Source organism: Archocentrus centrarchus, chromosome 14 (assembly GCF_007364275.1).
Source record: "Archocentrus centrarchus isolate MPI-CPG fArcCen1 chromosome 14, fArcCen1, whole genome shotgun sequence".
Taxonomy (NCBI): Eukaryota; Metazoa; Chordata; class Actinopteri; order Cichliformes; family Cichlidae; genus Archocentrus; species Archocentrus centrarchus.
In genome coordinates this window covers 16,064,209-16,080,046 of record NC_044359.1, presented here as the reverse complement: position 1 = coordinate 16,080,046, position 15,838 = coordinate 16,064,209, and the positions used below count along the sequence as shown (strand labels likewise).

Here is a 15,838-nt window from a genome sequence, read left to right as displayed (position 1 = left end):
CTTCTCCTCCTCTATTTCTGTCTCTTTCTTCCTCTCCTCCCCTCATCACTCCTCAAGCAGAAAGTGTTCTTGAAGGTTTTCCAAAGCACTCTAGGGTCAGGAGAGAAGCACTGACTCAACACTGCCCACTTTGTATGCATGGCAGCTCATGGATGCAGCCGATGAAAAGGGCTTATTTGGGCAGGGTGGAATGCTGCTGCCCTGGAGCCATGGCTGAGGCACGGTGGACATTTTGGCAAATCTCAGAGCCAGTAGTGACTAAGAGTATCAAACAACTTTTGTTTCCTGGGAAAAGTGAGGGAACTAGATGGAGAAAAAAAAAGGCAGGCTGAGACTGCAATACATAGAGAGGTTATTGTTACCTCACTCAAAGAAAGCTGTGCTCAGAACTTACCTCTTAATGACTACCTTCACCATCTGAATTAGGCTTTTTGGGGAGATTTTGAGTTGTTAATACTTTTATGTAACATGAAAGCTGTAAACTTGGGATCGGGGGGATTGGGCTTGCACAAAATGACTTACCCAACAAGGTAACAAGGTGTGGCGTTTCTATCTTTAGTAGAGGACATAAATATTTGTATGCATGTTGTAATTATTATATTCTTAGCTAACAGAATGTGACTTAAATTAACAAAAAGCACCGGTGTGCTACTGGTGCACCACATTCAAGAGGACGGAGACAAAGTGACTGCCAAACCTGCACACAACCGATGAACGATATATCAATGAGGCTTAAGCCACACGCTCATTATCACTTTTCAGCTAATTTGTTTCTCTGCATTTCACAGCAGACTCACCAGGAAATGTGAGTTACTCAACTCCACTGAATTATACTTGACCTCTGCAACATACTGTACTGCACCTCCTACTGTGTCGGGCAGAGAGATCCCCGAAAACAGTAAAGAGAGAATAGAAAATGGAGAAAATAAATTTTTCACAGCACTTAAGTTAAGTGGAAGTAATCCTTTTCTGTATGAAAAGTGTTCTCACTGCATAGGGTCGTATGAAAACTTTATTCACATGGCTATAATATAGTTCTATCTTTAGGAAAAGGAAAACAGAGAAGAAAAAAAACAAATTCATACCCTATGGGAAGAATACAACCTCATCATTGTGGGGCTCTAAAGAAACAGATTCACTATTTTTTTATACATGTTTTTATAAAAACTCTACCCTAAAAACAAACAAACAAACAACCCCCCCCATATACTGATGGGATTAACACATCAAATGTATAATTTTATCTGTATGTCATATATGAGCCTATCTAAGAAACCTAGCACCATGACAGGTATTCATATTGACTCCTATAGAAAAAAAAAAAAGAGATGACCATGTAAATGAAAAATACATGAAGCTATGAATTTAATGGACTTCTAATAAACTCCTTCTAAAGGTTGAAGGTTGGACTAAGGGTAAAAATACAGTCAACCTAAGGAAAAAAATAAAGGAAAGCAGAAGTTCTGCAGTGTGTACTTTTATAGACAAACCACTTTGCTGATGTCGAGATACCAAAGAGTAAAAACAACTTGGGGCCTTGAACAAACTAAACCAAGAAGGGAAAACCCACTTCCGTACCTTGTGAGATTGGCCACTGTTCATTTTCCATTTTTGCTTTGTAAGTGAATGATTTTGATTTTTAATTTCTTTGGCTGTCATGAATCGTCTGCAGTTCAGATGACTGTTGGCTTGAAATCCTTCACAGACATCTGTCTAAGGAGGATTCATTTAAATCGCCACGTATTCAGGATAAATGTTTTAATGCAACATTTAAAGACATTTAAAGAGCTTCACAGCAGCAGTGCTAGAGGGTGCTATGTCCAAATGTCCATGTATTAGCAGCTCTACAGGTGCAGTAATTTAGTGCCATCCTCTGGGCCTTTGCCATTTTCTTATACCAAAATCAGGAGGGAAAGTTTCACTAGAGGAAATCAGGAAGCAAGTTTAATGTAGATGTTTAATGTATCAGTATGTTGTGCCTAGCTGTGTAAAGGGATAGTATGAAAAGTAATATTTTCTTTTCTTTATAAATGTCTTTTCCCCTTTCCTCTCCTACTGAGATTTCAAACAGAGCAAATGCGTGTGCGTTTTTGCACGAGCATTCTCTCAATGAGTTCCAGACCTGCACGGGCATTTAAAAAAAAAAAAAATAAAATCCTAACCCCCACCCATCCCAAGCGTGGTGGGGAAGACCTGTGTGGGATTTACTTTAAGGCTGTTCTTCCTTTCATAAAGGATTACTTTCAGCAGGTCGAGTATACTCAAAGCCCCCCATTTCAAAATAAACTCACCAGGGGAATGATGGAGCCAAGTTGAGCTCATCAGAATGAAAAATATGGAGTATAACATTCTAATTTTTATTAAAACTACATTGAAACATTGGCAAATATTCCATGTTCCTCTAAAAGGCTCCAGCACTGATCTACATGCATGGCATGCCTACTGTGTCTTTAGGCCATTTGCTAAGATAAGCTGGTTCAGCCCAATATTTTAAAAAGTACATGAAATTAAATATTCTTGCTTAGTGACAGAAATAATATGCTTATGACTAATTACAGTTGCTTCAGGTTATTCTAGTTGGTTCTGTGTGTGTGTGTAAAACATTAACAGAGCCTTTTCCAGTTTATTTAAAGGTTATTAAAGTTTATTTAAAGGTCAAGTCACTGTTGCCCAACATGTTTGATGGAAAGTTCAAAGGGAGCACAAATACAAAGACATTACAGTACAGCAAGGGGACAGTACAGGAATTCAATAACCTTTTCTGTATTACATACATATGAGCTGTGATCAAAAAACATTTTTTTTTTTGTTTTTTTTTAAATCTAAAACCTTTTATGATTTAATTCCAGCCAATCTCTCCTTCAAGAGCTGCTTTAAATCACTTCATGGAAGCTCCACTCGGTGCCCTTGCACTTTTGCCTCTGTGATGCATGCTGGATCCCTGCCAGTATGTCAAAACAGTGATCATTAAATGTTTCATTTTGTGGAGGAAGGCACAGGGAAGAAAATCTGGTGAGTAGGGCAAGTAGAAATTGACACAGGTTTGTGTGGCCAGACACCTCAGGACATAAATGTCAACTGTTCTCCCCCCCGGGATGCCTCAGGACAGTACAGTAGAACGCTACACTGACAGCCTCATTCAGAGGGACAAATTCACACTTGCAAAACCTGCGAATGTCAAACAAAATGACAAGCATGCCTCAGGTTGTGCTGCTTCCCTGAAGCACCGCATTCAGGCTTGGAAACTGTGAACCAACTGTGAGCTCACACGGAAGTCGATTTTTGCTGTCTGCACACGTTTGAGGGTCATGATGAAGTTGCACAGCACCCAGAATAAGTGGTCATAACAAGATTTGCAGGAAGGAATCTAAAAATAGCAGATGCACTAGAAGTGGTTCACAAGGCCATCAGAAGGTAGTTTTGAAGGGGAGATCGGCAAAGTTTCTATGTATGAATTATTTCTCTTCTGTTTATTCTTGATAATCGCCAATTATGTTCTATACTTTATGTATGTTTTTTTTTCTATGGAGGGTCCTCGAGGGACTCTGTGCTCAACTCTTACCTGGCAGGAACGGAATGATTCGGCGCTTAGGGTCTTTCTGGCCTCCCTCCACTGGGAATTTGTCCAGCAATTCCATCTGAAACCCAGTGAACAATTAAACTTATTAGCATGTTAACTTTTTACATCCACACAGACACACACACAGTATATACACAGAACAGCTGAGGGTGATTAACAGAAAGAAATCAGCAGTTCCAACAAAGAATTTGGCCAATAAACGCAGATCTGCCAATAATTATAAATGTACTGAGCAGATGGTATGGTTTTCCCCCTCTGCTTCATATGTTGCCGTAGCTGTAGCTAAGGAGCTGTAAGCACCACCAGTGACATAGTGGAACATTTTTTTTTTTAAAGGCCAGAAAGCAGTGGCTTCTCATTCCTCCTGCTCTTATCTTCATTTCTTAGGCTTCTGAAGTTGGGTTATAACCCTATTCTAAATGAAGAAGTTTAATAATCTTATATTAAACTCATTTAAAGGCTTATATAAAGCCAACCAAGAAAAAGTGATTAGGAAAATGATGCAAATGATACTACTGCAATTTAATTACTCTCACCTACTCAGTAAAGCTAAATCTTATTTTTCTGTCTTAAAAACAATTAAATAAAAGGAAGAAAAGCAGACGAAGTCAAAGAGGGTGAGTCAGTCAGATTACTTGAGTTTTGCACTTTCTTAAAACGGGTCACAAGACAAAGAGTCAGATGCTTTGTCAATGACACAGCACCACCTTAAGAAGGACAGTATAACCAAAAAAGATGGCCTGACAGAGAAACAGACACAGACAGAGGGAGAAGGAGGACAAACAGAGAGGAGCCAGTACCCCACACACTGTAATTGTTCCCATGTGTGCGACTGTGAGTGCAGACACACCCCAGTCCCTGTGTCTACTCTAAGACTTGTATCTGCTCTGTAATCACAGGCAGTCAAACAAGAAAAGGCATATGGAGCGAGTAAAGTCATCTCTTCAACATACCATTTACATCATGAAGTCAACATCAAATATCCATGCTCTACAGGGATGAGGACGGGCCAAGGCAGAGCCGAGTAAAGCTGCACATTGCTTTAACTTTCTAAAATGCTGTTGGGTTTATCTCAGTTACACGTTTGTACTATATAGATAGTATAAACGTATCCTAGCAACTTCAAAGAAGTACTTTATCTCTGTGCTTGTGCCACTGCAGTCAGAATACAGTTAATATTTGAATGGATCTGAGCTCAATTCAACCCCTGAACTGCACTGGCACATCTTCTTCTGTAGCTTATCATTTCAAAGACCCAAACCTGATCCAGGCTTTTGTTCACCTCATCATCACGAGGACATAATACTAAACAAGGTTTGGAAACTATTAAGATTCTCCGCGGTTAAAAGGAAAATTCAGCAAAGATTCTATCAGGAAACTCAGCAATGGAGAAATTAAAAAAATTAAAGGGATATTGATCCGGACAGTTAAGTAGGCAGAGGGGGTGTTAGTCAGTTTCAGCTGCTGTGGTGTAAATGAAATTAAATACAGATGCACTAGAGGGGCACCGATGAGACAACCCCCCCACCCCACCCCACCCCCCAAAACAAAAAACAAAACAAAACAAAAACAAAAACAGGAATGGCTTTACAGGTGGAGGCCACTGACACGCAGATTCACCCTGAGCACGTGTGACCAATGTGAAAGGGTCTGGAGAACGTTATGCTGCCTGTAACATCGTTCAGCATGGCCAGTCTTATGGTGGGTCAGTGATTCACGGAGGAAAGCACAGACCTCTAGAGGCTAGGAAACAGCACCCTGACTGCCATTAGGTATCGTGATGAAATCCTTGGACCAACTGTCAGACTGGACTAACCTGCAGCATCACTTTAATTTTTGGGGTCTATTTGAACTCAGCCCTCTGCAAGTTGATAATTGTCATTTCCATCAAACAATGTCGAATCCTTTTATTCCTAACACTTTACCCAGACCATATCAGTACAGATATCTAGCATGATTAATTTTATTTTATAATTTTATGATAATTTTTTTTTGAGCAGTGTATAAATGTCCTACAATCTCTTGGTTAACACTTCAATTTAAACCAGCATATCACAAGTTTATTTCAGTACAGATTAGAAATATTTCCAAGGTCAGACCAGCACTCTCCAATGACACAACTGAACAACTTATCCACACTCCCATTTTCTCCTGATTATTGCTACTCACTGCATATGTGCCTAACTGGTGTAGCAGTTTGCAGTTAGTACAAAATACATCCGCGAGGCAGAGAACACATTACTCCAGTCCTGGCAGAATTACACTGGCTTCCCATTTGCGACAAAAACCAATTTGAGATTTTATTGAATACTTTTAAATCGTCACATGAAATCACGCCATTTTATAGCTCCAAACTCTTAACGCCTCATTCTGAACCCAAACCCCTCAGAACAATCATGCCATTAAATTTTACAAAATCCAGACCATGCTTTAAGTCTTTAGGTAGCACAGCACCATGGAACAACTTCCTCTTAAGATCAGTTTAAAATTCGTCTTCTTGACAACACAAAGTTTATTTGTGTTACCTGACTTATTCCAGTTAGACCAACAGACCTGTAAGTAATACAAGTGCTCTCAGATGCCCGTTGAACAAAGCTCTGCATTGTCAACATGCTACACTCCCAAGTCTATTATGATCCAGTAAACTTTTAAATACTGTCATTTCATCCAACATATCCATGCTGATTTACAGTCACATAACCTTTCAATGGGCTATAATTTGCCTAGTCCATGTCACTTTTAACCACATCATCAGTATTTAATCAAAACCTAATAAAGAAGATCTAAGAAGCACCAGACTGTTGAATGAGAGCATGAAAAGGTCCAATTACACAATTGCTGCTCTTTTTGCCTATCTCAACAGGCTCAACCTTTTCTGACTCAGTTCACAGCATAATTAAATCTGAGGCCATTTTTAACCATTTGCAGGCAAGCATACGGATACCCTCCATATTTGTGGAGTTATTTACATGTGGGGGTTATTTAAGGATTTCAGTAGTGACAACAAATAAATAATCCATGGGTTCTGGCTCTCACAGTAAACCATGCTACTATACAATACTAATTAGCAATAATAATAACTAATTAACACCAAGTAATTAATTGGTATCAGGCAAAGCATTTTGCAAAGAAATTTTCCAAAAACCTACACAAGTGTATGTTAAAGTAACTTGGCAAATGAAGAATGACAGCCCAGTGTAAGATGGGTTCCACACGCAATGATCAAAACACTTCTTATTTAATGCAGAAAAAGATGCTTGGGGTGATGAAGAAATTGTGTTATGGCATAGTTTGCCCAGCAGAGAGGCACCTGCAGCAAAGTACACATTCGATTCAAATCCATTTTATTTATATAGCACCAAAATCACAAGAACAGTCGCCTCAAGGCGCTTTATCACACACCTGAGGATACAGTGATGTAGAGTCGCGGAGAGATAACCGGACAGACAACCCTGGACAAAATAGAAGGCATGAGAAAACTTGGCCTCTAACCTTTAGACTGAGGTGAAGGTTGCTGAGATTTAAACGCAACCAAGATTTTTTTAGCAGATGCATCGATGGTGTGAATTTGAACATTCTAGGTCACATCGTTCTTCGAGTTTTTGTGGAACAGACACCGCCGACACGGACGCCAAGGCTATGACAACAGAGCGACTTTTTCTTTGAAACAGCCGAGCTAAATCTGAGTAATCCTGAACAAAGACAGTTATTTGACAGACAACAAGATGGACAAGGAGCCCAAGGGTGAAATTTCAGAACAGAGCGCCGGTTTCAAAGTTTCACTTTCTCCAAGTCTAAGAAACCACTTCCATCCTTAATAACAATGAATCCAAACAAGAACATAATGAAATTGAATAATATGGTGACATATGGAATAGCTTTCTTTTGGATTCATTTACTTGAATCCTGCAATATTAATATCAATAATCTATCTATCCAAGATCATTTCAATACAGTGCAGCATTTTTGAACCCTTTTCTTCTCTGTTATCTTCAAATGATTCACTCAGGCCTTTCCTTATAAAAACAAATGTTTTAGGCTATGCTTCTATAATCATAATGCACTGTTTTGAAGATAAACAGTTGTTTCAAAGATATTGCCATAGCTACAGTACACAAGAAGGAAACTGTCACATTGTTGCCGCTTTGTGACATAACCACAAGAGGCAACCTCATATTACAAAGTCAAATAATCTGTACCCACCCCCGCTCCCCCTCCCTCCTTCACAAAGTTGTGTTATTACTGCAGATGGAAAACATTTGACAGCTGTGCAACTCTGAATAAGCAAATAATGTTTTCTTTTTCCGTTTTTTTTCCCCTTAAGCTTTAAAAGTTGAAATATATCCTGTATCCAAAGCGAGCGGGAATGCAGGAAGCCCGTAGAGCTCAATGGACACGTGTGCAGAATGGAAACTGTGCTTACTGACATGGAAGCGAAGTGCAAAGCTGCTTGGGATGAACGTACTGAAGAAGAAGAAAAAAAAAAGGGAAACTGGAAGCCATCTTGAGATGGGTTCACACCAGTCCCAATGCCCCCACCCCCAACTCCTCTCAATATTATCTCAACTGCAAATGTGTCATGTTTCATGTCTCTATGGCTGTGGCACTGCATTGTTAACAAAATGTATCCGCAGACAGACACCTGCCAAAAAGCCCCTAAACTGTATTTGTGTTTATTCCGGCTATACTGTATAAGTGTATACAGGACAATATTTTACACACACACACGCACATAGACACACACACACTAACTGACAAAGATGAAGACAATATCAATCAGGTAAACTCAAAGTTCACCATAGATTTGACTATTCAGACATTAATTTGTTGGGTAGTTATTTGGCTTTCAATTTTGGAATATATATATATATATTTTTTTTTATGTGAAAATACAGTGCTTAGTAAATTTCTTAGACCACCATCCCAATGTAAGATTTATGCCAAAGCTTCTGGAAATTAACAGTATTGGTAATTACCAAAATCATTTTTCTGTAACGGGTAATCCACCAGTATGCACAGGCTCTTTAATTGAGACAATGTTTTTAATGCTAAAATATAATAATTGTTGTTATCCATGACTTTAAAAAAAGAGTGTTTTTCAAAAACAAATAAACAAACAAAAACAAAAACATAGTAATGCACATGATTAACTTTTGATTAAAATGCCAAACGGATGCAGATGATGCCATCCTGTTGGCTTCATCAGTGATGCAGACGCTGCATCGGTCTGTTGTGGTAAAAAGGGAGCTGAGCGTGAAAGCAAAGCTGTCGATTTACTGATCAATCTAAGTCCCTACCCTCAACTACGGTCACGAGCTTTGAGTAGTGACCGAAAGAATGAGATCGTGAATACAAGTGGCAGAAATTTGCTTCTTCCGAAGGGTGGCTGGCCTCTCCCTTAGAAATAGGGTGAGGAGTTCAGCCATTGAGGAGGGGCTCAAAGTAGAGCCGCTGCTCCTCCACATCGAAAGGAGCTGGTTGAGGTGGTTCGGGCATCTGATTAGGATGCCTCCTGGGCGCCTCTTGGATGAGGTGTTCCAGGAGGAGACACCGGGACAGACCCAGGACACGCTGGAGAGATTATATCTCTCAGCAGCCCTGGGAACACCTTGTGGTCCCCTTGATGAGCTGGAGGAGGTAGCCAGGGAGAGGGAGGTCTGGACTTCTCTACTTAGGCTGCTGCCCCTGCGACCCAGCCCCGGATGGTAAATGGACTAAATGGTAAATGGACTAGTTCTTATATAGCGCTTTTCTACTCTGTCTGAGCACTCAAAGTGCTTATACAACATGTTTACATTTACCCCATTCACACCCATTCATACAAGCACTTCCATGATTAACTAAGCTAAGTGTATTTATTATCTAACATTCACACACATTCACACTCCAACACTTGTGTCGGAGAGCAACTTGGGGTTAAGTATCTTGCCCAAAGATAAGCAGAAGAAAATGGATGGATTGATGGATGGATGGATGGATGGATGGATAAAATGCCAAATTACACTTATTTACTTGCATTCCTGAACAGAAAAAAAAAATTGTTTTAGTGGTTGAATGTTGTGCTTGATTAATTTCTCATTGATGAAAGAACTGCCAATAACTATGCCAGCAGATTTATCAAATTTATAATCTTACTTTTCTGAAAAGAACTGAAGGAAAACTCTAACTTATTGAAGAAACAGCACAAGTATAAGGCTTCTCTCCTGTTGCAGGCACGTCTGCAGCTGGTCTGTTCAGCAAATGACTGTTTCCACATGCACAGTGTTTGTCGTGCAGTTTGTTACCCAGACAGAGGATGTTTACTGTATGTGTGAAAAAAATAAAATAAAAAAAAGACATTCTGTGGGTTCTAATTTTCTCTAAGTAATAATTTTCAATATAAATATAGCTTAAGTCACAGCACAGCTGTTAACCTGTTAGTGTGATGATTGTGTCCGATGCACAGTTATCCTTAAAAATGAGTGCTGTTAATTAAACAGACAGAAAGATTCTCCATTTCTGGAAGGTGCAAGAAAAAAGCAGAAAGTAGCAGAAATATCTTGGGTGACAAGAACATCTGGCTCTTGTTCAGCTATTCTCTTCCTTAGAGAATAGCTGAGGATCCAAGGCAGACTGCCAGCAGTGCTATATCTTATTTAACAAAATAAACTGCTATTTTGTTAATATTGCATGTTTGATCCTAAGACCTAGTGGGCCTTTTGTTGGTTTTGCATATGCGTCACCCTTAAAGATTTCTATTTATAATAGAGAAAACTACTTTGAAATCTTTTTTTAGCTCTTAGTGAAGCTAAGTCAACAAAGTCTGCGTGAGTGGTCACACAAAGCGCATTACTGTGGTTGCACAAAAGAATCAGCTGCTTAGGTCAGTTGTGTTGACAGGATGTGGTGAGTAACACTTCCTGTCTAGCCTTAAGGCTTTAGCGTGACCAGAGATGCATCATTATAGCGTCGCCTTCTCGCCTGAACTGTTAAGTCCACCTAAATTAGACAAGCATCCAGCCATATAATGAAAAAATAATAATCAAGTAACCTTTTAAAAAGATTCTAAAAAAAACCTCCCAGAAATATAAAAGACACAGAGAGATGAATCGATGCGCCAGCTAGTGATTGGAAAGAGCCAGTTATCAAATGATTAGCCACAATTGATCACTGGATATATTCAATTTAGAGGGAATCTAATTAGCATGTCCTGCAGCTTGATTTGCACCTAACCAGATATGTAACATGATGCTGTAATGCAGACAGCAGCTAGTGTGATTGTTCTGCTTGGTAGCAACATGTCGTGTGAAGATGGAAATCAATATAAAGCGTACTGATATGTGCAAAGACCTTTCTTCCTTAAGACACAACGTGGGCTAATATGTAGCGGGCTGGGACTGGATTGCTTCCTAATACTGCTAATGCTGATGCTAGCACAGCAGCAAGGAATCTGGAGCAACTTATTTTGAGAGCTCTTTGAATGGGAATGATAGCAGGTCCTGTAATCTGATGTAGTTTAAATTGTCAGTGTCAATTACATATTTTGTGAATTCTATTAAAGAAAATTTAGATATTAATTATGCATGATGTCGATTCCAGAAAAAAAAATAAAACCAACAAACAAAAAATGACAATAATAAAAATAATCACAAAAGCAGTCCGGTCAAAACTTTAAAAAAATTGGAATCGGCCATGATGATTGCATTTGGTGCCTCTTTATTTGCACATAAAACTAATCATTGCGACCACAGTGACACTGATGTTATTTAGAATATTCCAACTTTATCTCTAAGAAATGCCACAACTTCAAGGTGGCTTTTACATATTAATACCAAACCTAACAGGACACAAGTCACTTGTCACTTATCTCTCTACTAGGATTTATCTACACCCCCCTGACCACCGTGAACTCACCCATGAGCTGTCAACACGACAGAAAACAGCTGAATGGAACGGCACGGGGGAAAACCAGCAGGGAATGCGTACATCTTATATGTTCGGTGCTCTTAGCAGCTTTTAATGGCTCAAGTCAAATGAATAATGTGAATACTTCACATTCATATGTTAAATGCTACATGTGCAGCCTCAGAAAACCTCAGTGAGGGATTATAGTTTTGTATTTCATTACTCATGCTTTGACCATCCTAATCAATTAAAAGGAATTTAATCCAATTAGGGCTGACAGTACGCCTCGCCGAAATTGACTACATGCTCATTAAAAGCAACTGCCTTTCTGAATTTCCTGGAGTCCGTGTTCTGAGCTCAGATGCAGCCAGGCCCCCAGATCCATTACCTTCAAAAAGAGGAAGGGACACCAGGATACTAATAAGATTCCCTCATTGTGCAACGTGCACCATCACCATGACGTCCGAGAATGATTCAGACATTTCTGTGGTCATCAGGGCAGTAGTCGCATTCATCACTGTCCCTTATTAACTTCAATGGAACATTTTCCGACTTGTCTGGCACAATATAATTACCAGAGTTACATGGGTGGAGCAGGGAGAGGCTGCCTACGAGTACTAGTCTTGTATGATTGAGACAGTGCTTCCGTGCCTTTCCTGCCCTATGCACTTGTTTTCTGGTTAAAATAAATACATTAATTTAAAAAAAAAACCCAAAAAAACCCATAAAATAAGGAACTGCACACACTTGGGAGTATTAAAAGAAGCACAAACACACAGTTACAGGCTTACTCACCTGCAGGTCAAAGAACTTGCTGTAGCGTCTGTAAATGGTTTCTGTGCTGCCATCGCTCCAGGACACTTTGATGATGTAAACCTGGTAAAGCACAAGAAAAAAATAACATTGAAAATAACAGTTAAGCATCCTTGTGATAAACCAAAGGCCTTGGGGTATCGCCCTTTAGTCAGTGTGCCATTATTTGTGAATGCTATAAATCCTAGTGAGGGCTGCATTAGGAATAGCAGACAGTACATTTGTCTGACAGCATCATGCAGCTGTCAGTGAGTGCTTTTCATTACTGTAACGTATGCCTCCCCACTTCCCACTGCCTCCAGTGTCCCAAGAATTGCTCTCCCGTCCCTTAAATGCACCTCAAGGACATGAAAAGAAAGGAGGCTTCCAGAAAAACTTAGCACAAGGAATCACAGGTGTGTCCTACACAGAAGTCCTCTATCTTGTGGCATTACAATGCTGCTCTACCACATGTTATAAGGAGCTCATGCCACTTAAGACACTGTGAACCCAAGAATTTCTCCTTTCCTCATCTCCCCATCACGTCTCTTGCTTATGTCATAGTTGGCAGGAGCTATGACAGACATGAGGGAGGGAAGTGAGGAGACACATTGATGAAAGCCCCCCAGTCATCATCCCTTCACACAAAAGGAACAAGGATGTCCAATGATTTCACATCCTAGTGCACTTGCATCACTTCCTGCTGTAGAAAACGTCATTATCCTGTAAAGATGCAGCAAAGATACATCCTTTGTGAAATTGTAGCCCTTTGAGAAGAAAGTAATAAAATCCATACCAAGACATAAGCTGCTGCTACTTTTCTTAGTCAAAAAGACCTGTTGTGGAGGTGCAACTGCAAATTCAATCAGGCTTCTATCAAAAAACAGTAAATCATAATGCATCTTCTATAATGACGTGAGTTTGGGGGCAGCAGCAGATGCAGATTTCTTTTGTGCTTTTCTTTAAGGATGAAAGGGGAGAGGCGAGGGAGGTGATTGGAAACTCCCTTGTGGCCTGCTGTGTTTGGCTGAATGCTGCTGGCCCCGGTCCCAGACCTTTTCTGGCCTCTTTTTTTTTTTTTGTGGACTCATGTTGGTTATTAGCATGGATGGATCAACTACAGGAGCTATATAGACAAGCAGAAAGACCATCTTCATTAAAGAGAATATCTCAGGTTGTGTCTGGCCAGCTACTAGAATGAAATTACTCAAAAATAAGAAAAAGAACTGATCTGCAATCCAAACACTCATATGAGAGAGAAACCAATCAAAGTTCCTCTGGACAATGAAAAACTTCATCTGACAACACTTTGCAAAAACATATTAGCAAATATTTCTTAAGAATGAGAGCCTTTTTTTTGCTCTTATAAACACACCTCAAGGTTCTGGGAGATTTAAAGTCACAGGCTTGAATGTGTAGTTGGAAAACCAAAAGGCATAAAATAACGTGGGCTGCACCAGAGAGCAAATGGACAGATGGAGAAGACACGGGACCACAAGAACTCTCTGCCCTTGACCACTAACATTCACAGCGGTACAAGGTCTGTTGGTCCTTCGGCTCCGGTTTAATTTTCACACGTATATGGATGCAAACCAGCATACGAGCGCACACACTGTCACGCAACATGTACACGGAACTAACACAAACACCTGCTAAGGCCTTGGCTGTGACTCTCTCTTTTTTTGGCCATCTAGACCAAGTGATGTCATATGTGTTACTTTATACTGACTGCACATTTGCAGGCAAATACACCCACATTTAATTCTCTTTAGTCACTAATAAAAGATCTACTGTTTATGAAAAATAAGAGGCTTTGTCTTGATGACATTCCCGTCGCCTACGTAAGTTCTGCACTGATTATTGAGAAAACAATTCCCAACTTCTTCAGCTTCTGCTTTTCCTCCATTTCTCCAACCCTGCAGACTGGAAAAGAAACACACAAATCCCTAAACTGGCAAAGATAGTGGTAACTAAAGACTTAAAACTAATAAATGGTGCACGCCATCTCAGATTTTAAACCCTGCCTTCACTGTGACAACCTTAGAAAATATTAGTTACAGCCTACTTCCTGGTTACCAGTGCCTATGGGTATACTTTTGTAATTGGAGAGCCTTTGGCATAACAAAGCTGTGATGCTCACCCTGAGCTATGTGCATAGGAATTAGTCTGGATAATTAGTGGACTGGACTGATTTGGATATTATTATGTTTCCTAAGAGCTCCCACTATGCGGCCTTGGTAAGGTCGTGCAATGCCTCCAGTCACATGCATGCGATTCAGGGAGTCACTTAAGAATATGCAAATTGAGTAAGGGTCATAGGTCACATGAGTCAGATCCACTTTGATGCTTCTTAATCATATCCTAAGCAATATATGTACCTTACATAGGCCATAAACAATCTGAAAAATTATAACAACACAAAGGCTACTGACTTTTCTTCACTGCATAGGGTGTGAAATCTAATAGCATAAATCTTTTTTGCCTGTTGTTTGTGGTATCAAGAATAAAATCGTAATTGCTCTAAATAGTCTGAGCATGGCCTGAAGTTTTCAAAGATCTTATACTGGTGGAGTCTACTTGTCCATTTTCTCCGGCTTGGTCAGTTGTAATTTGACACTCTCTTTGTTTTTACTTTTCCCGACAGGACAAAGACGACAAACTGCGGAATCTCCTCGATCTGTTGCTCATTTCACGCAGCAACGCGCAGCGCTGAGGTGATTACAAAAACGCTTACGTAGTGTTTGTTCGGATTCCTCCGCTTCTGGACATCTTGAACAGTTACTTCTTGCACGGTGCGCCGTGGCATGATGTCCTCTTCTTTTATGGATCCGTTAAAAAGAAAAGCAGTTATCCCCGTCAGGTTTTTATGTGCGATCACACCCGGCTGAAAAAGTTTGCCCTGCGATACTCCTTTGTCATCCGCGTCGCTCGGATCCGTGATCTCCGATTCGAACAAACTGTCTGTGCCTAGGTTAAAATTTCCTGCCCAACATTCAGACGCTCGCAAGCCTGAAGTTAATAATCGGTTCTTCGCTTCCCCCCTTTCTCGTGCCTTGTCCCGACCCGCTGACTGCTCCAACCAAACTCCCAGCCTATCCCAGCTCGCCTACTCCCATTTGAGCAACTGGGACGCTCCGTGGACCAACCCTCCAGCGTCAGAGCAAACCACAGGCTGCAGGAACACTCAGCCAAAGGGTTCAATCCGTACACTTAAAGCGAGAAGACATCAGTATTACAGTCAGCACTCATAAACAACTTGCCCAAGAGCACTTAAGAAGAGCAAACTTTACTTATTTCTTTCTAAAATTGTCAATCTATGAGTTTAATTTTGCTTTATTAACATTGAATTGCGGGCATAACCTTGTGTGAGATCTATTAGCAGTATAATAACCCTGATACAAAATTACGGTTATTTAAAAGTGGATGTTGTCCATACAGCTGAACTGCAAATATCTGAGTCAGCTGGCTGCAGTCAGCTGAGCTGTATGAACTGTTAAGCTGAACTTACCACAAAAAGTAAGGAAATTTGTGTTTGGTCCATTATTTCTTTCTTCTCAGCAGTAAATCTAATTCCCTTTAAAT

At 40.1% G+C, this 15,838-nt stretch overlaps 1 protein-coding gene across 4 annotated transcripts in view; it reads right to left on the bottom strand.

Annotated features, from left to right (window-relative positions):
* The window catches only part of sh3pxd2b (SH3 and PX domains 2B), a 37,415-nt gene extending 22,061 nt beyond the window's left edge, over nt 1-15,354 (bottom strand). For all 4 annotated transcript variants that reach the window (XM_030746518.1, XM_030746520.1, XM_030746519.1 and 1 more), the window contains exons 1-3: nt 14,991-15,354; nt 12,260-12,340; nt 3,563-3,638 (exon numbers count right to left, since the gene is read on the bottom strand). In XM_030746518.1, coding sequence (XP_030602378.1) covers nt 3,563-3,638; nt 12,260-12,340; nt 14,991-15,062 — 229 coding nt within the window. In that variant the 5' untranslated portion in view covers nt 15,063-15,354. The remainder of the gene's footprint in view (nt 1-3,562; nt 3,639-12,259; nt 12,341-14,990) is intronic.
* Nucleotides 15,355-15,838: the final 484 nt, after the last annotated feature.